This window comes from Populus alba, chromosome 1 (assembly GCF_005239225.2).
Source record: "Populus alba chromosome 1, ASM523922v2, whole genome shotgun sequence".
NCBI classification, from domain to species: domain Eukaryota; kingdom Viridiplantae; phylum Streptophyta; class Magnoliopsida; order Malpighiales; family Salicaceae; genus Populus; species Populus alba.
In genome coordinates this window covers 44,089,527-44,111,753 of record NC_133284.1, presented here as the reverse complement: position 1 = coordinate 44,111,753, position 22,227 = coordinate 44,089,527, and the positions used below count along the sequence as shown (strand labels likewise).

Genomic DNA, 22,227 nt, shown 5'->3' with positions numbered 1-22,227 from the left:
TTAAAAAATTAAGTAGAAAGTTGATTGAAATCTCGTTTACAAATGGTACCAAAATCACTTTTCTTACATCTTTCTCTTTCCTTATTTTCTCTTCACATCTCCGCTATCTTCTTTTTTTATCATGTAATATATCAATTTTATTCAATCAAAATTAAAATTTTAACTTAATAAATAAAAGTAAATTAAGTAAAACAAAAAATAATAATAAAACATGATCTTTCAAGTTATTATTAGCATTTTTACTGATGTCAAACTGGAACATTTTATTATTTATTTTCAGGTTTTATAAAATAAAATTATTGTTGTATCTCACGTATAAAAAAAAAAGGCATCGATCGAGTTACTATAAGTCAGTAGAAGAATTATGGGAATACCATGTTCCATTGATTAAAAATCGTTTCTCTACCTAATTGTCAAAGAATATCAATCTTTGTAAAATCTCTTATGTAATTATTTATTAAAAAAATCCGTAAAAAAAATACGGATAAAACCAAAATATTGATTAAAAAAATATATAGTATATAACGTTACAATCTTTGGTGACATGCACAATATCTCCATGATCCTCAACCTTTGCATCACGGAGCAATCTCGAGTACACAGAAAAGTCTCAAGTTACCATAGATTAATCTAGGAATTATTGCGCTAATATACTATAAAATTGAAGTGAATTATACAATTGCTGTGCGGTTATCACACACAACCACAATAAAAGGTCAAGTGATTTTATTTCTTTTCTGGTTTATATCACACATTATTTTGCCAGCTCCTCCGGCCTCCTATAAAACCCTCAAAAAGCCTTTGTAGTTTTTGCCTCTAGGAAAGTTGATATGGCAGAAGAAGCTTTGATTAGAGAAGCAGGAGATAAGTACAGATCTTTCTTACATGATGAAGCTGAGAATATCACACAGTGGAGGCATGGTGGCCCTCCCATGTATGATTCCGTAAATCAGCTCTTCGAAGAAGGCCGAACTAAGGTTATCGACTCTCTTTTTCTTTTTCTTTTTCATTTCCTTTGTCCTTGTATATGTCTAAATTAGGCGTTAGTGCATGTGTGATGAGTGTTTCTTTTGCCTCTCAAATCCTGTGCTTATAGACATGGTTTGCAGGAATGGCCAAAAGGATCTCTAGAAGAAGTGGTGCAAAATGCTATAAAGTCTTGGGAAATGGAACTCTCACACAAGACTCGTTTACAGGACTTCAAGACCATCAACCCTGACAAATTCAAGCTCATTGTTAATGGTATACTATACCAAACTTGAAACCCAAATTTCATTTCTTACTTACTTATTCCTCTTTGATTTAAACTAGACTAATGTTTCAGAGAGGGGAGGATCATCAATTAAGGTAAGTTGACTTGAAACTCACCTGTAAGTGTACTGATATCGACATATTTTCGATTCTATGGCAGGAAGAGAGGGTTTATCGGGAGAAGAGACGCTTAGGATTGGGAGCTACAATGCTTTGTTGAAGAGTTCTCTGCCGAAGGAGTTTCAGTACTACAAAGCAGATGAAGAAACCTTCGAATCATCTCATGATGCCTTTCGATCTGCCTTGCCTCGAGGATTCGCATGGGAAGTGCTGAGTGTATATTCAGGGCCTCCAGTGATTTCTTTCAAATTCAGGCATTGGGGTTTCTTTGAAGGACCTTTCAAAGGCCATGCTCCTACTGATGAAAAGGTTGAGTTCTATGGCTTTGGAGTCCTCAAGGTATGCTTTAATTAAAGATACTGAAAAGATTAAAAAAAAAATCCAAACTAGTAATCATAAAAGAGAGAGAACAAATTCCTGACTTAGCATGCTAAGACTTCTACTGAAGAAAAGGTTGAGTTCTATGGCTTTGGAGTCCTCAAGGTATGCTTTAAAAGATACTAGTAAAAACACACACACTAGTATTCGAAAAAGAGAAACAAATTTCTGTCTTAGCATGCTAAGAACATCAAAATTAATATCGTTTTCTTTCAAAAAACCATTTCTGGAAATAAATACATCAACTTTCAAGTTTGACGGGTCTTATTCGTTGTTTTATGGAGGAATCGTCTTAACCTTAGAGATTATTTGTTTTAATGATTCAACTAAATTTTAGAAGTATTTTTTGATTGAAAAAAAATTAAATTAGTATTTTTATTTTTTATAATTTTATTATGTTAACATCTAGAATTTGTATTTTATTAATAATTTATTCCGTTAATATTTAGACGCTAATTTTATCAGAAAAAATTTTACTATAAAATCACAAATAATTATTTTAAAAACTTATCATTGATGGTTCTATTATATTAGTTATTATGTTAGTAATATTATTAGCGATAAAATTATAGACCAACAAAACATGCCAAATAAAAAAATTATTAATATCATTTTATTAGTAATACTATCATTGTGTGTGTCATATTACTAACAAAAAATAATATTTGTAATTTTATTGGTGAGTATATGTTAGTAGTGGCATTTGCTATAATTTTTCTCAACTCTTAGAAATTCTTCAAAGAAATTATTTTGTCTGTGATTTTGTCCACGGTAATATATATACACACACATCCACACCCACCAAACACACTTAATAATAATAAAAATTATTTGATATATTTTTAATTAAAAAATATAATTGACATTACCAAGCACACTTAATTTATCATTTGCTAAAAAAAAAGGTAGAATCTATGGTAATTTAATGTTTATTTCAAAGCATAGTAAATAATATTGTTTTTCAATATACTTTTTATTTGAAAATACATTAAAATATATTTTTATTTTTATTTTTATAAAATTTATTTTTGATATCGACACATTAAAATAATTTAAAAATAAAAAAAAATCAAAATATAATTTAACCACAATGTCATACAAGGTCTTGAAGCTTAGAAAAAAATGACAAATATTTTTTTAGCTTTTTGGTTAAAAAATATTCTTAATAGCATTTTATTTTACAAGTTGGTATCCATTTGACAATATCACAAGAAATTATAAAGAAGTTGAAAATTTTGAATTTGTGGAACTCGAAAAGGAAAACTAAAAATAAAGGACGACCTAATACATAAGACGAAATAACTGTGATTTCTTTCCGGGTTCCCAGGTGGATGAATCTCTGAGGGCAGAAGATGTGGAGGTTTACTATGACCCAGCAGAGTTGTTTGGGGGGCTCCTGAAAGGGGCGCTGATATCGCCATGCCAATCAGAAGATAACACTGTCAACACCGCCACAGCAACGCGTGGCTGTCCATTTTCCAAATAAACATAGCCTGGCACGTGTTTGTCGTTGTGCCATTAGTGTTGTCTTGCTTTCGTTTGAATGATGAATCAAACTGCTTGCTTGCTTGCTTTTATTACCATTTCATCTGTTGTTGTGTTTCTGTCCATTCCTCACAAGGCAACATTTGCCTCTTGGTGTGTGTAAGAAATGGTCACGGGTGAAGTGCCTATAAATAATACCATCACCTTGTTTTTCATTAGCAGATTTTTCCAAATAAACATAGATCAATCTGAGGCGCAGGTTTTTTAAAAAATTTAAAACATACTTCCGGTGCTTGAACATCCTTTTTTATGCTAAAAAAAATAATTTTGGTACAGAATTACATATATTGGATATTGCCAAACTCTCCCTAAAATGGACCAAAATGAATCGACCCATTCAAGGACTTCAGATTCCACATACATTACAACAAGAACGAAAGAGTATAAATAGTGTCATTAAAAATGACTCATTTCAGCGGAATTCAATTTTGGGGTCTATGCCTCGACGACCTTCATCTACAAGTGCCAAGCTCAACATTTCAGTGCAAAATTGATCATCTGGTTTCAGCCATAAGGCCTGATTGAGAAAAAAATATGATAAGACCAGGGCTTAGGGGATTTTAATGACGAAGAAGATGGAGGGGTTGGGGGAAGCACACTATAATTTTGTGTTTGAAAGCATACAACACTCTTACTTACCTTGTGGTAGCATGTGATTGCAGCAGTAAAGTTATCCTGCGCAAAAAGGGGAAAAAAGAGGGGCACCAATGAGATGGCTTTTAAATCATGATAGTATCAAATTGTAACATTGCCCCCATTTAGATGGTCCAACTATTCCGGCAACCTAATGGCAAGTCATTATAATTTGCATTAAAACTTGTTCATTCTTCCAAGTCAGTCCAAGTCCGACAAGATAATCTGCAAATAGTAATTTAGGGAATCCACTACTACTTAAAAATGAAGTATAAGAATGGATTTTAGCTTCAAGCAAATACAGGATGTTGTTGGATGGATGACTTCAATAATAGAAAAGATTGTCAAGCAATCAACAAGAGAAACTGAACTTTAGTCCCATGTTAATTTGTGTACATGTTCAAACGATGACAATATATTCTTTTATGGGGACCCAATCCACCTTTACATTGTTGCCTGCCTTACCAGACCAGTAACTATGAGGTATGACATTTAAGCGCAACATAGATCGTGACTACAATTTCATGAGAAAGATAGGTCGAGAGAGTACTATTTCCTGGTTTATTGAAGATCTAGAACAAAACCAAGTGCAACCCCAATATTCTATAATAGTTTTCGATATCAAAGACTTAAACTTCAGGAACCTAGTTCTCTTTTATCTGTTTGAAACTTGAGGTACTTGGCCCTTGGAATAAGCCTATTTGAAATCATAACAAGGCCACCAATTACTGAGTTCCACACTACACATCATGCATATCAAAGTTCATAGACTAGTTAAGGACCTCATCCTTCTTTTTTCCTTTTTGAGAGTGATTTTAGGGCTTCTTATTCATATAATAAATATTCAAAATTCCATAGCAGTCATAGATGGTGCTCATCTTCTCATAGTACTCCTCCTTTATAATAATAAAATATATTCTGAAATAGTTTTTAGTTTTGTTCCCTTGCGCAAAAGTAACTGGAAGTACAGCCTATAAATTAGCAATGATATCATAATCCGATTACTCTTCATAACATTTTGGATTTTCATGACCACTCATTCATTATCCCCCCCCTTCAAGCACTTACAATTACTTTTCTCCAACTATTGCTTTCAACTACAACAGCCAAATGAAATGTCAGTTTAACAGACTTACATTGAAATGAAAAGAGCTCAATTTACCTGCAAATGATAAGTGTATGCAAGACCAGCATAAGTACTCAAGCTTCTAGGTGATAGTGTAAGTGCTCTCTCATAATATGAAATTGCTTCATGGTAAATCCTGGCATAGTAGTTTGATAGGATTAATGAGCAATTATATGCCATGTCATTTATTTATACACAAAGTAAGAAAATTGTATTTCTATGATGATGGCTGCAACAAGTGGATGAGAAAAACAAGACTCCAACTCGAATATGTACAAAAATTCAATTCAAACCATAAGTCTCAATGTCAGCCATGCTGCTCAACAAATCAATCATGTGATAATGAGGAGCCTCTATATGACCACATTACACAAGCATTAATGTATTCAAGAAAATTCTTTCCATCCTATTCTTGAAGAGTTGTGGGTTACAAAGGCCCGAGCTGATCTTCCTATAATCTTATCAATGGAATTTGAGCAAGTAGTTGCTATAACATGATACTAGATTCCTATCTGTTGTATTTCACCAAGTGCACCAAGAAAGCTCCCAACTTGAACCTTAAAAATACTCACACAAAAGCTTTGAAAGGAGAAACAGAAACTAATAAGTCTATAAGAACCTTGCTAAGAACTAAAAAGATCACCAAAGGATTACAAAAATAAAAAATAAAAAAAACTGTAACTAAAAAGCATTCATCAATATGGGTTTGCTCAGTGAACTAATTGAAATTAACGGTTATGCAAGTTCAAAGCAATTTATTTGTCACAACTACCAGAAATAGTGTAATTAGAGGGTTAAACTACTTTTCTTTCATTCAGGTTGATAAAGACCTTAGCAAGCGAGTATTGACAAACAAATGCTAAACATAATATACTAATCATCGCTACAACAATATGAAAATATCAAAACATGAATTATAAAAACAATCTTTCAATTTGAGGATAAGAGAGATATTTCATTTCAAGTATAAGGAAAATTATAGATAAAAGCACACCAATCATACATCCTGCAGTACCTAAATATGGCAAGAAGCAACAGAAAAAAGTGAGTATAACTGCCATTCCAACAAATTTTAAAACGTACTTCAACTTTCTGTAGGCATGGGCAAGATTAACGATAGTTGGTTCCCACAATTGACTTAAAGACGGAATGTGCTTCAAAGTCTTCTCAAACCACAACACAGACTTATTGTACCTGAAAGTGTTTGAGAAACAAAATTATGCAGGTCAAATAGCTTGACTGGCATCAAAAAGTATACATCCAATTACTTTTAGTACAGAGCACCATATACAATAAATGTCATACAATGAAAATCATACAATACTTAATAATGAATGCTGTTTGCAAAATTGATTATTTTATGCTTTGAAAAGCCATGAACATTAACAACATAAAAGAGACATGTTAGTAAAATTTCCAAGTCAAACTTCCACAGAATGATGAGAGGAATGAAATATCCTTACTCCTTCATGTTATAAGCAACAACACCAAGTTCATTGTATACAAGTGGATCTGAAGGGCAAATTGCCTTTGCCTGCATGAAAAACTGAAAAACAGAGGGTGAATCAGAATGTTGACAAACCATAACAAGAAACAGGATGAAAAGTATAAAAGGAAACAGGATTCCTAAAGACAAATGAGTAGAGTGAAATAATATTATGTTCAAAGTCCATCCAACTTATACTCATTTTGCAAGCAAGCTACAAATAATTCCCCAAATTGAATCATTTGCTTAAACTACAAGCAAGAATTTGAAGTCAATGCAACAAATAATATCCTACCAAGGGTTCAAACTTCAAATCTAGCATTCTTGAACTGAAACATAACAAAACCAAAGCTCCCATTTTCATTTTTATTAAAAACTAAAGCAGAGTTTTCTCAAGCATAAGGGAAGAATCATGCAGCGCCCGTTAAAACACCAGTGGCTAATTGTGTTATTGAAACTCAATTTTTATCAATTTCCCAAATTCAAACTAAAAATTGCAATTGGCCAATGTTCAGAAGATAAAACATCACCTGCTCAGCAAGCTTATAGCTGTGAGTTCGCATGTACTCCATCCCAATATACAAAGTTGGTAAATGGCACCTGGAATAACAGAATATCAAGATTCAACCTGTAAAAAGACAATTGATAAGTAATAAGAGGTCTTCAAAAGTGCATAATTTTGGAACAAAAAAAACACATTAATTTCAAAACATTATATCAACAAGTAGCTTCTTTGTCAACTTAAACTACCTAAAGAGATTTTGCGAGGCAGGGCAAATCAACTACCACTTTTCTGGTTTAAATTAACAACTCCAAACCTAAAAGAATCTTTAGCTACCAGCCAGTAAGCCAGTCAATCACCCAGAAAATATCAATCACAACAAAGTGATAAAGACCAAACTAACAGGCAACACTATAATGCTCACATATAAAAATTTCCACCTCAAATTCCTATTATAAAGGCAATACCAACAATTACACTCAGAGAACACAAGGAACAAGAGCAACAAGAAAGTACAATACTTAGCAAAGGGCAGGTTAACGACAAAAAAATCGAGGATTTCATCTAAAAGTTTCACAGTTAAAATGTTAGCCTGTAGCTGAGACTCTGCAAACAATAAGCAAAAGTGGTACTGCCATGAATCTAAAGTTTTGACTCAATTTGAGCAAGGAAGAGAGAGAATAAAAATGTATGTTATAGGAAAACACATTACAGTTAAGGAAAGGGCTGGTTAATGACAAAATCCAGGATTTCATCTAAAAGTTTCATAGTTAAAACGTTAGCCAATAGTTGAGACTTCACAAACAAAAAGAAGTGGGACCGCCATGAATCTTAAGTTCTGGATCAATGTAAGCAAGGAAGAGAGAATACAAAAGTATGGTAAGGAAAGACATACTTCTATTCTTTCTTAATGAGGCCAAAAAAATTCTATGAAAAAAAAGAAAGATGAAGGCCAGAAATATTCCATGGTGAACCTTTACAATTCTTACAAGTAGAAGGAAGTACTAAAAGATAGTGATCCTTTTGAAAAGGTTGTGATAAAGGTCCATATGTACCTGCAACGATGGGGTTGGGTATGGAGAAAACACGTTGGCCCCCAAACCCGCATATATTTATAAAATTTGTATATTTAGGATGTTTCCATTTATAGTTATATCAATAACTTTTCAAAGAACATGAAACACTTCAATTTTCTTATGCTGCTTGTAAGCCAATTCTATATATGTTTTCTTCTTCATATTTATTTTAATTTATAAATTAGAGATTTTTTATTGAAGATATTTAATAATATATGGACCTCTCTTGGAGGCTGGTAGAGAGGCCTCAAATAAAACTCCTAAAGTTAGAGAGGCAGGGAAATTCAACTATGCAGGGAAATACTAAAATATTTTCTTAGAACAAAGGCAGCCTAACAAAAGCACATAATGTGCCAAAAACATGCACTCTTCAATTACTACACAGTGAAGAAATATTATATTATTTTCAACTAGAAGAGATGATGAGGTTCTAGTCCAAATTACCCTGGGAATAAACGAGCAGCAGTGCGGTATGCCGACATTGCTTGATCACCCTCTTCTTGAGCAGCATAAGCATTCCCAAAGCCAATCCAAGCAGGTGCAAAGGTTCCATCTAGACTTGTAGCCTTGCTGTAATGTAAAAAGGAGATAAAGAGGAAAATCAAATTTGTTCCATAAGGCCAAAAGAAGCAAAACAGGTACATGGTTTACCGAGCTTCAGGCAACAGTTACCTGAAATAACGCCGTGATTGATCATACTTCTTGATACAGTAGTAGTAGCAGCCGACAGCAAACCATGAGAGAGCCCTAAATGACAAGAAGCCCTAATAAGTAAACATGATACATGATTACATAATATCTAATGGGTACTCCTTGTATTCATGCTTAAGCTGAAGTGAAGTCTATGAGAGAGAAACAATCTCCTTTAGTTTTCCTGTTCCTTTTCTCTTCAAAACTTCATAATTAGTAATTCAAAAGCACTTAAGAATGAAATACAGATAAGCATCCAGAAGATTTCATTTCTCTACAATTTTGAGCAGGACATAACGAAACATATAGAAAAATACAAAAGGAGGCCAATACCCAATTATCATCCAACAGAAGTGAGGAACAATACGAGAATGCACTCACTTCTTTTTTCTCTTTTTTTTTTTTTTGACAACCCTGAAGCCATCTTCACTTCTAATGTACCATTTCATTTTATTGATATAAAATCTTCTGCACTGGTTGTTCTCACTTTCAATGATTTTATTGTATTTGAGGAACTGAATAATAACTTACATGCAATACCCCTTGGAAGGAAGAATCGTGCAGTCAGAGCATCATATTCTAAAAGGTCCACCATTACATTACCTCTTCTTAGGATTTACAATCTTTCCATTTATGATGGTAGAAACGTATGCAAGCTGATAACTGTTGCTACCAGTTATATATCAGGTAAATTTTAGCTTTGTGGAAGAGAGAGTGACTGTCATAATGGATGAGAAGCCCAATAACTACAATAGATGAATACTACTCCTTGCACAGTACTTTTTATTGGACTATGCAAGTAATCAGTGGCCAATCACATGCATATCCCACATGTTACTTGTGAATGGTATTTCAAGTGTTGTGGACACATGGTTGCCAAGAGTTCTCTTTAACTTCTTTATTTATGTTAGCTAGCTGAGCTGTTATTGGAACACCAAATCATTTGAGATAATAACCATGATTACATTCCATCATGATGAGAAGCAAACCATCCTGTGCCCTTAACACATCTAGCGAGCAAAGAAAATAGATGTAAAAAGGGAAAACAGAGAGCTCCATCAACGCATAATCCTTCAAATTGAAAGGGAAATAAAGAAGTAGCTTCTGAGAGTAATCCTTCAACTCCAAAGAGCACAAGTCATATGAGCATATCATAAAAGTAAAGACAGAGAAATAAAACTCACTTTTGAGGATAATCCTTCACTAAGTTCGATGCCATAAGATAAAGCTCATTTGAATTTCCAAGCTCCATAGCAGCAGCTATGTGTACTAAGGTACATTTCAAATGAAAAGGGTCTTTCTCAAGCAGGCTGTGAAATAGAAGATAAAGCTCAGATGACCTGATACATCTAAGGTATGTTCTTAGATGTATTCTGTTTGAAACAAGTTAAAAACTCACTCTGAAGTTAGTTCGAAGCATTTCTGATATTCACCACACTGATTGAAGTACTCTGCTTTGCAGGCCAAAAGATCAGTATCATTTTTTAGTGTATGCTTGATAGATGGGCTAGAAGGATTGCTATTGCAGCTTTCTTTTTCAACTTCTCTGAATTTGGCTTCTACAACACTCTTTTTGTCATACTGAGACCATGGTACTAAGGTTAGTTTCAAAGAAGCACGGAGACTAACTAAAGCAAATAGATTATCTGGAAATGGTTAGTTTGGATTCATATTGACTGGTATATTCTGAACTTGTGTGTGTTTACCTTTTTTATCAAGCATGAGTAGAATGAAGAGAGCCACCCATCTTCTGGACCGAATTGCAAGGAGGACAGCAGCCTTGTTTCTGCAATTCAGTATCAAATATACAGGGTTAATTTTAATTTCATTTGGTTAATGAAGCGAATGCTGGAATAGTACAGCATAGAGGAATTCTCAGCAATCAACACATTAGCAATAAATACTCCGGTAACATTAATTCTCCACAGTTAAATGGCAATGTGCAGCTGAATGTATTTAACAAAAAGAGTTTTGGAGAGCGTTACCTTCTTCACATGTGAGCATGTGATTTTCAATAAGGCATTCCAAAGCCTGGGGAACAATGAAGATACAGCCATCATTCATACTTCCAATCCAAATCAGTAAAAATGATGTGCAAAACTAAAGGAAAACAAGATTATGTCCAAAAAACAAAGACTAAAAACTTCAGTTGAATCTATCAAGAAAAATCTTAGATCTTTGTCAAGCTCTTAATATGGAAATTCACAGTTTTTCATAGAAAGCTATGTTAATGACCATTGCATGCACAATTACAATAAAGCAAAGAAACTCTATGATGCAACCTACAAAACAGAAGGAAAAGGTAAAACAATTGCAATAGCAGGGTACCTCATAGCATAAAGGATCGGCCTTGATAGCAGCTTTGTACCTTAAATCATCATAAATAAGCAAATCAATCATCATACAGAAAACAAAAAAAAAAAGTGGCAAAAGAAACAGTAATCTATCTTGATAGAGAAGATCGCTGAGAAAAGCTAACCACTGTCGAGCCAGGGCACGATTTTCCAACGCTTCATAAGCCCTGCCTCTTAGAAAACATGTTGCTGCAGAAATCTGTCCCAAAACAGAGAAAACAACATTTCGCCAACCAGTATTTTTAGTCATAAGTACAGGTACAATCTATGCATATTCAAGATAGCATATTTTACATATTTATCACAATCAACTGATAGAATGCACCCAAAAAAAATATGTGTTCACAATTTCACACAAAATTGTAAAAGAGAAAGAACAAAACTTTTAATGTTAAAAATAAAATCCAATCTTGCCAATTAAAAATAGCATAACTAACACAACGAAGCAAGAAAAAGAACAACTTCTCATAAAAAAAATAAAAAATAAAAAACCTCACATTGATCTCGCGATCTTCACTATCCTTATCTAAGTACATAACGTTACAATCTTTAGTATCATATACATCTCCATGCTCATCAACCTTTGCATCACCGAGCATTAACAAACACTGGTCCCACTCTTTCAATTCCTCCTGACCACAATTTAAAAAAAAAAAAAGTTGAGAAAAAAAAAACCTAAAGGTAATAAACCATCAAATTTCAAATTAAAAATCCAAAACCAAACACTTACGAGGCATTTAGCGGCGAGGTAGCGGAAGCGGAGGTCGCGAAGGACGATTTTGGAGGCGTTGAGGAGGTGGTAGGCACGACGGTAGTGGCGGCCGAGGAAGAGAGCCTGGGCTTGCATGTAGATGTCGGCGGGGTCGTTTGTTAAAGCGGCGACTTTGTCGGCGAAGAAAATGCCGGAGGAGTACAAGTGCTTGCTCACGCAGTCGCGCACTACCCCTCGCAGCTTCTCTATTTGCTCTTCTCTCATTTTTTTATTTTTGGAGAAAAAGGAAATGCAAGAGAGAGGTAGAAAGATTTTGGGGTAGAACTGAGAAAAAGAAATTAAGGGTTTTTGATTTGTGTTGTATTAGTTTTGGAAAGAAAGAAAGAAAGAGCAAATGAGCGGGAGGTTTTCCCTTTGTTTTAACTGTTAAGGCTGTTTGATAGTGCGTTTCCACCGTGCAGGGTGTTTTAAAGTTTATTTATTTGGAAAAAATATTTTTTTTTTTGGTGTTTTAAAATAATTTAGATATGATGATATTAAAAAATAAAAAAATATTTAAAAATTATTTTAATATATTTTTAAATATAATATAATTTTTAAAATCACTTTTATAATATCAAAGTACACATAAATCAGATTGGTTTGGGTTTAATTTTTGAAATATTGTATTCTAATTACCCATATACCTAAATTTTACTTAACATTGCCAAGTTAACATTAACATTAATGTTTTTGTGGCAGAAAGCATTCTTTTAGTTGCTCTCTCTCTTGACTCTAATTATTTTTCTTATAAAAAATGATATTCAAATGTCATAAGCAAGTTTTAAATAAAGAAAATAATTTGTAATTTGAGTTATAAATTTGACCAAGTTAATTTATTATAATTAGATTATACAAAAGAAATTAGATGATGATACAAATAGATTAAATAAAAAAATTGCAATATCTTGAAAAGAAATCTTTTTCAAAAGGTAAAAAATATATATATAGTTTAATTATTAACTAATTAAATATAAAAGAATAAAATTAGATAAAATAAAAAATTTAATATGAATTAATCTAAGTTAGCATAACAAATTTATAATTTAAGTAATATGCAATATGCATCGAGCCATATTTATTTTTGGAGGAAATGCCGGAGGAGTACAAGTGCTTGCTCACGCAGGCGCGCACTACCCCTCGCAGCTTCTCTATTTGTCTCTCATTTTTTTTATTTTTGGAGAAAAAGGAAATGCAAGAGAGAGGTCGAAGGTTTTGGAGTGAGAACTGAGAAAAAGAAATTAAGGGTTTTTGATTTGTGTTGTCTCAGTTTTGGAAAGAAAGAAAGAGCAAATGAGCGGGGGCTTTTCTTTTTGTTTTTGCTGAGGCTGTTTGATAATGCTTTTTCACCGTGCAGGATGTTTTAAAAGTTTATTTATTTGTTCAAAATATATTTTTAATGTTTTAAAATAAATTTAACGAGATTATATACCCGCGTGCCTGCTGAGAGCTTATAAAATAAATATATTTAATAGTGTTATAATTGTGAACCAGCACTAGATAAAATAATAAAAACTAAAAATATGATGAAACAAATATTTCATGACGGAAAAAAAAAGTTATATTGGTGATCAAAAACTTAGAGACTGAACAAAATTATTTGTAGCAATCCACAGTGTTTTGTGATGAAAGATACAGTACATTCACCACATGATTTAACTTTTCTGTTAATAAAAAGCAAAAACAAATTACAAAGCTAAATTCTCTACCAACTTAATATTAAAAAAAAAAAACCAACAAAGATAATTTTGGAAGGAAAAAAAAACCTATGAGAAAAAATGTTGTAGCAATTGACAATGTTTTATGAAGAAAACTACAGTGTTTTCCCTAATAAAATAAAAAATAAAATAAAAACCATTTAGAGAAATATTGTAGCAATCCATAGTGTTTTGTGAAAAAAAACTACAACGTTTTCCCCATATAATTTAGCTTTATTGTAATTATAATTCTTAACCAACTTAATATTAAAAAAACTGACAAATATAATTTTGAAAAAAATCATAAGAAAATAATATGGAAAAACATTACAACAATTCACAGTATTTTGTGATGGAAGCTACAGTGCTTCCCCACATGATTTAGCTTTATTTGTAATGACTTGTAATTGTAATTTTCAAACAACTCAATATTAAAAAAATAAAATTAATAAAGATAATTTTTAAAAAAATAATAAGAAAAAAAAACCATGTGAAGAGACACAATATGTTTTGTGAGGAAGCAATCCACAATGTTAAGTTATAACCAACTCAATATTAAAAAAAATAAAATCGACAAAGATAATTTTTGAAAAAAATATTACAAAAAATAAAAACACAAAAGAAACTGAAAAAAAACCATGTGAGGAAAAATTGTATCAATCCATAGTGTTTTGTGAGGAAAAACTTGTATTTACTTACAATTGCAATTCTTAACTAGCTTAATATTTAAAAACCAAAATTAACAAAGACAATTTTAGAAAAAAAAAAATCATGTGGGAAAAAACACTATAGCAATCAACAATGTTTTAAAAAAAAAATTACAAAACTAAATTTTCAATCAGCTCAATATTAAAAAAATTCAACGAGTATAATTTTGAAAAAAAAAATAAAAAACTATGTGGGAAAACACTGTAGAAATCCACGGTATTTTAAAGAAAAAAATTACAAAGCGAAATTTTTAACCATCTCAATATTTAAAAAATAAAATAAACAAAAAAAAGTTTTGAAAAGAAAATAAATGAAAAAAAAAACAGAGAAAAGTTGAAAAACAAAAAAGAAAAGTAATTTTGGGAAAAAAAAGAAAAAACAAGGGGGGAAAGTTGGAAACAAAAATAAAAAAATGCAAAAAAATAAAAATAAATGCACTGTGGATTAATGTTGTAATCCACGGTGATTTTAGTGTGGGGGAATCACTGAGTGTTGTTAATGTGTTGATATTAAAAAAATTATTTAAAAAAAATTATTTCAATATATTTTTAAATAAAATATAATTTTAAAAAATCACTTTTATAATATCAAGTACACATGAATCAAATTGGTTTAGGTTTAATTTTTGAAATATGGGGTTCTAATTACCCATAAACCTAAATTTGACCTAACATTGCCAACTTAACATTAATATTAATGTTCGTGTGGCTTGCTATTCACACGAGAAAACCATTCTTTTAGTTGCTTTTTCTCTCTTTTTTTATGCCTCGGACTCTAATTATTTTTCTTATAAAAAATGATGTTCTAATGTCATAAGCAAGTTTTAAATAAAGAAAATAATTTGTAATTTGAGTTATAAATTTGACAGTTAAATAAGTTAGTTTTATTATAATTAGATTATATAAAAAAATTAGACAATGACAACAAATAGATTAAATAATAAAAAATCACGATAATTTGAAAAAAAATCTTTTTTTCGAAAGGAAAAAAACATGTAGCTCAATTATTAGCCAATTAAATATGGAAGAACAAAATTGAATAAAAAGGAATAAAAAACCTTATCCAAGTCAACCCCAGTTAGCATGACAAACCTATAACCCGAGTAATATGCATAGAGTCAATCTAGGTTAACTCAAAGCTTAGGTCATAAGATCAAGATGACCCAAAAGAAAAATAAAACCACAAGGCTCATTGTTTTTTTTTTTTAAAAAAAAAAAAACAATGATTAAATAAAAAAAAAAACAAGTAAAAAAAAATGATATCAACTCATGCTAGATTCTTAAACTCATGATTTGGTTCATGAGATTAGAATTTGGAAAAACCACGAAACTCACTTCTTAACCAATTAAATATCGAATGATGAATTTGGGAAAAAGAAATCAATTACACAAAAGGATTCAAAACCAAAAATTAAAATTAAAATAATGAGGATCAAAATTGAAAAAAAAATTATAGGATATCTACAAAGTTTCGATTGAATGGTGAAATTAAAAATAAAAAAATAATTTAACAAAATGATAAAAATAAAATAAAATAATGAGGACCAAACTATAAAAAAATAACATATAACAAATTAGAATTGAATGATGAAATTGAAAACAAATCAAGATTTTATAAAAGGATTAAGAACAAAAATTAAAAATTAAAAGAATAAATATCAAAATTGAAATATCAATAAATAAAAGAACAACTCTAAAACTTTGAATGGTCAGCGTGAATTTCACGAGAATGAGAGAGAAAACAAGAAAAAAAGAAATAAAGGTCACCGACGATAAACCATCACACTGTCGTTGCCGCAAGCCACCTCATGAAAAAGAAGAACTTGTGAAGCTCCCCATGTTACGATGGAGGGAGATTTTTGGTCATCGGAAGATGCCACATGCGCCATAGAAATTAGTAGGTGCCTCCCACAAGCAGGCGCATTCGCATTACACGTATCAAACACCTTTTATTTTAAAAAAAAATTTATGTTTATTAAAATATCAAACTATCTTGCTCAACATGATAATAACAAAAAAAAAATCAGATGAAAAAGTCCTTGGAAGCAAGTTTTTAAAATTTTATTTTGAAGAATAAATTAATCATTTTACTATGTTTAAAAAAGTAGATAGACAAAGAGGCCAATAGATGCTAGTTTTTTTCATTCGAAGGATTTTTGCAATTCAATCATTATAATTTATTTTATTTCAATTTCATCATTATAAATATGTTTCCATGCATTTAAATATGTTTTGGTCTATTTTCTCTTCCTTAACTCATATGTCGTCGAATGTGTTTGGTGTTAAATTTACGATTAGTTTTATAAAATTGAGTTTTAGCTTCTTCAAAAACAAATTGAAAGATCAAAGGCCAAATTTGATACAAAAAAATAATCAAAGGACTTCTATAAAAGGTGTCAAAGTTTCATTTGATCCCTCAAGTTTTGATTTTCTCATAGTTCATCCCTCTTATTATAGGTTATTGCATTTTAGTCCTAAACTTTGTTTTTATATATATGTGTGTGTGTGTATATATATATATCAAATTTAAGTTCTTTTAATGTGATTAGATTATGACCACCCCGATGATGGTGGTGTTGCTGTTGTGGCTCTAGATGGTTGTTGTGGTGGCGATGAGAAAGGTAGCGGTGGTGGCCCTGTTTTTTCCCGTTGTTGCCTCTATTTCCACTGTTTGTGCTCTTCTTCCTTCTTCGTCTCTGCTGCGTTCTTTTACTCTGCAAGTTTGTAACCCATGTGCAAGAATCTAACGTAATGTACCATGTGAAGAGTAGTATTGTCTTGTATTGTGACATAACATGTAAAAAGTTTTTTTTATCTCTGCAATTCACCATTTATGACTTGTTGCATTTCAAATCCTTGCATTTCAGATCCTTTCAAATCCGTTCTATTGGTGCAGCCTGTGATGTATGATTTTTAATTTTTTTTAATATGTTTAAAATTTTGTATATTCTATCCTTTAACTTTTCGTTAATCCACATGAATTATGTTAATGAGAGGACACAATTTTTTATTATTGGATTTCAAATTGTTCTGTCGATTAAAACACTACCCTTTATTTGCATCAACAATTTTTTTATAATTGGATTTCTTTAACATGGAATTTATGATTGAAAATTATTTTATAGATTAAGAAAATATCCTTTGTTTGATCTTCAACCACTGGCATTCATCTGCAAAGTTAGGTTATGTATAATCTAAAAGCATTGTCCACATCATATGACATTAATATTACATAGTATTTTTCCAGATCACAATTCATAATATTCAACAATTATCGAATAACACGACAATTTTTAACCACATTAATATACAATCCATAACATGAATATAATAAATATTAATGCTCCATAACCTAACTTATAATGTGCATTATTAAATTACAAATAGGGTCCCGAACCAACATAATTGCAAATGATTACTCCATATCATCTTTAGATATCTGCAAATTTAAATAATTGACAAGAAATTTAAAAACATATTAGATAACAATTTATATAATAATATTACCCACGAGTAAATGAAAGCATGCATTTTGGATCAATATATACCTCTCAGTCTAAGATGCTTTGCGACGTGTATACATTTTCTGCAACCATTTCATCTTGTTTTCAAGATTACCCATAGTTGACCACATTTCTCTATTCCTTCTAAAACCTAAAACCTCAGAAGCAAACCCATGAAAGTCATCACCGATATGAACTCCTTCAATTGAGTGAAGCTCGGTCATAACCTCATGAATACTACACCCTTTCTTATCTCTATTGATAGATGTTGAATCACTATTCTTTAACAAGCTGTCAACCATTTGATCCCACCGTGATAATAGTTGCATCCCAATTTCAGAACTTCTTTTTTTTTCCCGAGCTTGAACCTCAACACGTTCTCTTTCTTTTCTTTTCCTACTGCTGCATGTGTTGCTATTGCTGTACATATTAACCCCTCTAACCATGTTGCTAACATCATCAGTGAAATTTGGTATTTCATCCTCTTCTGAATCACTGCTTCCTTCTTCCAAGTCAAGTTGTTCCTCATTGGCATTTGGATCCTCAACACTATCATCATAGAGGACTCCAGATGATGGTGCCCATGCATACTTTCCAGTTGCAACAATATTCGAGAACATTCTATCGAACTTCATAAGTAAAGACGGTTCGATACCAGATTGCCTAAACTTTTTTGCTCCTCTTATTTCCTACACAGAACAAATTAAATTAAATTAATGTAACTTCAAATAATTTAGTAATTACTAAACTGAGATTTAAAACATTAAAAATTAATGATCATGACAAATAACCTGAATTTTTGTTTTCCACCACTCATCACTTGCAGAAATTGTTCCTAATTCATTACTCCATCCCACGCCAATTTCAGAAATGAGCTTCGTCCATATCCTCCAATCTTTTTTGCAGCCATCCCATTTGTTCTTCAGTTGTGTCTTGGTGAATGCATGACCTGTTTGTTCTTTAAAAGCTGTCAACAAATATTTCCAACCAGCTTTGTTGAAATTCGTATTCGGTCTCATTCCCATGTAGATGGCCTCGATGCAAAGGTCACAAAAGACATGCAACATTTCTTTAGTCCAAGCAGCTTCATCCAAATTTTCAGGCCCTTTCATTCCTAGTTGGATAACATTTTTGAATTTGGCTTCTACAACACTCTTTTTGTCATACTGAGACCAGGGTACTACGGTTAGTTTCAAAGAAGCACGGAGACTAACTAAAGCAAATAGATTATCTGGAAATGGTTAGTTTGGATTCATATTGACTGGTATATTCTGAACTTGTGTGTGTTTACCTTTTTTATCAAGCATGAGTAGAATGAAGAGAGCCACCCATCTTCTGGACCGAATTGCAAGGAGGACAGCAGCCTTGTTTCTGCAATTCAGTATCAAATATACAGGGTTAATTTTAATTTCATTTGGTTAATGAAGCGAATGCTGGAATAGTACAGCATAGAGGAATTCTCAGCAATCAACACATTAGCAATAAATACTCCGGTAACATTAATTCTCCACAGTTAAATGGCAATGTGCAGCTGAATGTATTTAACAAAAAGAGTTTTGGAGAGCGTTACCTTCTTCACATGTGAGCATGTGATTTTCAATAAGGCATTCCAAAGCCTGGGGAACAATGAAGATACAGCCATCATTCATACTTCCAATCCAAATCAGTAAAAATGATGTGCAAAACTAAAGGAAAACAAGATTATGTCCAAAAAACAAAGACTAAAAACTTCAGTTGAATCTATCAAGAAAAATCTTAGATCTTTGTCAAGCTCTTAATATGGAAATTCACAGTTTTTCATAGAAAGCCATGTTAATGACCATTGCATGCACAATTACAATAAAGCAAAGAAACTCTATGATGCAACCTACAAACAGAAGGAAAAGGTAAACAATTGCAATAGCAGGGTACCTCATAGCATAAAGGATCGGCCTTGATAGCAGCTTTGTACCTTAAATCATCATAAATAAGCAAATCAATCATCATACAGAAAACAAAAAAAAAAAAAGTGGCAAAAGAAACAGTACTCTATCTTGATAGAGAAGATCGCTGAGAAAAGCTAACCACTGTCGAGCCAGGGCACGATTTTCCAACGCTTCATAAGCCCTGCCTCTTAGAAAACATGTTGCTGCAGAAATCTGTCCCAAAACAGAGAAAACAACATTTCGCCAAGCAGTATTTTTAGTCATAAGTACAGGTACAATCTATGCATATTCAAGATAACATATTTTACATATTTATCACAATCAACTGATAGAATGCACCCAAAAAAAAACAATATTCACAATTTCACACAAAATTGTAAAAGAGAAAGAACACAACTTTAAATGTTAAAAAGAAAATCCAATCTTGCCAATTAAAAATAGCATAACTAACACAACCAAGCAAGAAAAAGAACAACTTCTCATAAAAAAAAAAAAAAAAAAAAACTCACATTGATCTCGCGATCTTCACTATCCTTATCTAAGTACATAACGTTACAATCTTTAGTATCATATACATCTCCATGCTCATCAACCTTTGCATCACCGAGCATTAACAAACACTGGTCCCACTCTTTCAATTCCTCCTGACCACAATTTTTTTAAAAAAAAGTTAAGAAAAAAAAAACCTAAAGGTAATAAACCATCAAATTTCAAATTAAAAATCCAAAACCAAAGACTTACGAGGCATTTAGCGGCGAGGTAGCGGAAGCGGAGGTCGCGAAGGACGATTTTGGAGGCGTTGAGGAGGTGGTAGGCACGACGGTAGTGGCGGCCGAGGAAGAGAGCCTGGGCTTGCATGTAGATGTCGGCGGGGTCGTTGGTGAAAGCGGCGACTTTGTCGGCGAAGAAAATGCCGGAGGAGTACAAGTGCTTGCTCACGCAGTCGCGCACTACCCCTCGCAGCTTCTCTATTTGCTCTTCTCTCATTTTTTTATTTTTGGAGAAAAAGGAAATGCAAGAGAGAGGTAGAAAGGTTTTGGAGTGAGAACTGAGAAAAAGAAATTAAGGGTTTTTGATTTGTGTTGTCTTAGTTTTGGAAAGAAAGAAAGAAAGAAAGAAAGAGCAAATGAGCGGGAGGTTTTCTCTTTGTTTTTGCTAATCTCGAGGCTGTTTGATAGTGCGTTTTCACCGTGCAGGATGTTTTAAAGTTTATTTATTTGTTCAAAATATTTTTTTAATATTTTAAAATAAATTTAACGAGATTATATACCCACGTGCTGCTGAGAGGTTATGAAATAAATATATTTTATAGTGTTATAATTATGAACCAACACTAGATAAAATAATAAAAACTAAAAATATGATGGAACAAATATTTCATGATGGAAAAAAAAAGGTATATTGGTGATAAAAAACTTAGAGACTGAACAAAATTATTTGTAGCAATCCATAATGTTTTGTGATGAAAGATACAGTACATTCACCACATGATTTAACTTTTCTGTTAATAAAAAGCAAAAAAAAATTACAAAGTTAAATTCTCTATCAACTTAATATTAAAAAAGAAAACCAACAAAGATAATTTTGGAAGGAAAAAAACCCATGAGGAAAAACGTCGTAGCAATTGACAATGTTTTGCAAAGAAAACTACAGTGCTTTTCCTAATAAAATAAAATAAAAAAACCATTTAGAAAAATATTGTAGCAATTCATTGTGTTTTGTGAGAAAAACTACAACACTTTTTCCATATGATTTAGCTTTATTGTAATTATAATTCTTAACCAACTCAATATTAAAAAAAAAACGACAAAGATAATCATAAAAAAAATCATATAGGAAAACATTGCAACAATTCACAGTGTTTTAAAGAAAAAAAATTACAGAGCCAAATTCTTAATCAGCTTAATATAAAAATAAAATCGATAGAGATAATTTTAGAAAACAAATAAAAAAACACAAAAAAAGAGGAAAAAATCATGTTGGAAACACTGTAGCAATTCACAATGTTTTGTGATGAAAGCTACAGTGCTTCCCCACATGATTTAGCCTTATTTGTAATGACTTATAATTGTAATTCTCAAACAGTTCAATATTAAAAAAATAAAATTGATAAAGATAATTTTGAAAAAATAATAAGAAAAAAAAGATCATGTGCAGAAACACTATAGCAATCTATAATATTTTGTGAGGAAAGCTACAGTGCTTCCCCCACATGATTAAGCTTTATTACAAAGTTAAATTATAACCAACTCAATATTAAAAAAATAAAATCGACAAAGATAATTTTGAAAAAAAAAAGATTACAAAAAATGAAAACACAAAAGAAACTGGAAAAAAAACCATGTGAGGAAAAACTGTATCAATCCATTGTGTTTTATGAGGAAAAACTTGTATTTACTTGCAATTGTAATTCTTAACCAGCTTAATATTTAAAAAAACAAAATTGACAAAGACAATTTTAGAAAAAAAAAAAACCATGTAGA

The 22,227-nt window shown here is 31.7% G+C and overlaps 3 protein-coding genes across 4 annotated transcripts; 1 reads left to right on the top strand and 2 right to left on the bottom strand.

Annotated features, from left to right (window-relative positions):
• Window positions 1-583: 583 nt before the first annotated feature.
• LOC118043409 (pathogen-related protein) lies at window positions 584-3,452 on the top strand. Of its 2 annotated transcripts, none has more exons than XM_035051378.2 (4): window positions 584-977; window positions 1,110-1,242; window positions 1,412-1,710; window positions 3,077-3,452. In XM_035051378.2, the coding sequence occupies exons 1-4, from the start codon at window positions 831-833 to the stop codon at window positions 3,233-3,235; spliced, it is 738 nt and encodes a 245-aa protein (XP_034907269.1). In that variant the 5' UTR covers window positions 584-830; the 3' UTR covers window positions 3,236-3,452. The 2 variants fall into 2 exon arrangements, with proteins under 2 accessions (XP_034907269.1, XP_073260514.1); XM_073404413.1 differs by having other exon boundaries at window positions 844-977; window positions 1,097-1,242.
• A 104-nt stretch (window positions 3,453-3,556) lies between these two features.
• LOC118043407 (anaphase-promoting complex subunit 6-like) lies at window positions 3,557-12,298 on the bottom strand. The gene is made up of 16 exons (XM_035051376.2): window positions 11,892-12,298; window positions 11,659-11,793; window positions 11,287-11,360; window positions 11,136-11,175; window positions 10,793-10,838; window positions 10,514-10,593; window positions 10,207-10,388; window positions 9,992-10,117; window positions 8,790-8,864; window positions 8,562-8,687; window positions 7,070-7,139; window positions 6,517-6,599; window positions 6,137-6,247; window positions 5,090-5,189; window positions 3,934-3,969; window positions 3,557-3,811 (listed from the first exon to the last, which is right to left on the bottom strand). The coding sequence occupies exons 1-16, from the start codon at window positions 12,135-12,137 to the stop codon at window positions 3,707-3,709; spliced, it is 1,635 nt and encodes a 544-aa protein (XP_034907267.1). The 5' UTR covers window positions 12,138-12,298; the 3' UTR covers window positions 3,557-3,706.
• Window positions 12,299-17,574: 5,276 nt separating this feature from the next.
• On the bottom strand, window positions 17,575-20,860 carry LOC118043408 (uncharacterized). Its single transcript, XM_035051377.2, has 9 exons — window positions 20,486-20,860; window positions 20,254-20,388; window positions 19,884-19,957; window positions 19,731-19,770; window positions 19,390-19,435; window positions 19,111-19,190; window positions 18,611-18,985; window positions 17,865-18,508; window positions 17,575-17,755 (listed from the first exon to the last, which is right to left on the bottom strand). Exons 1-8 carry the CDS (start codon window positions 20,729-20,731, stop codon window positions 17,873-17,875), a joined length of 1,632 nt encoding a protein of 543 aa, XP_034907268.1. The 5' UTR covers window positions 20,732-20,860; the 3' UTR covers window positions 17,575-17,755; window positions 17,865-17,872.
• Between the last annotated feature and the right edge of the window lie 1,367 nt (window positions 20,861-22,227).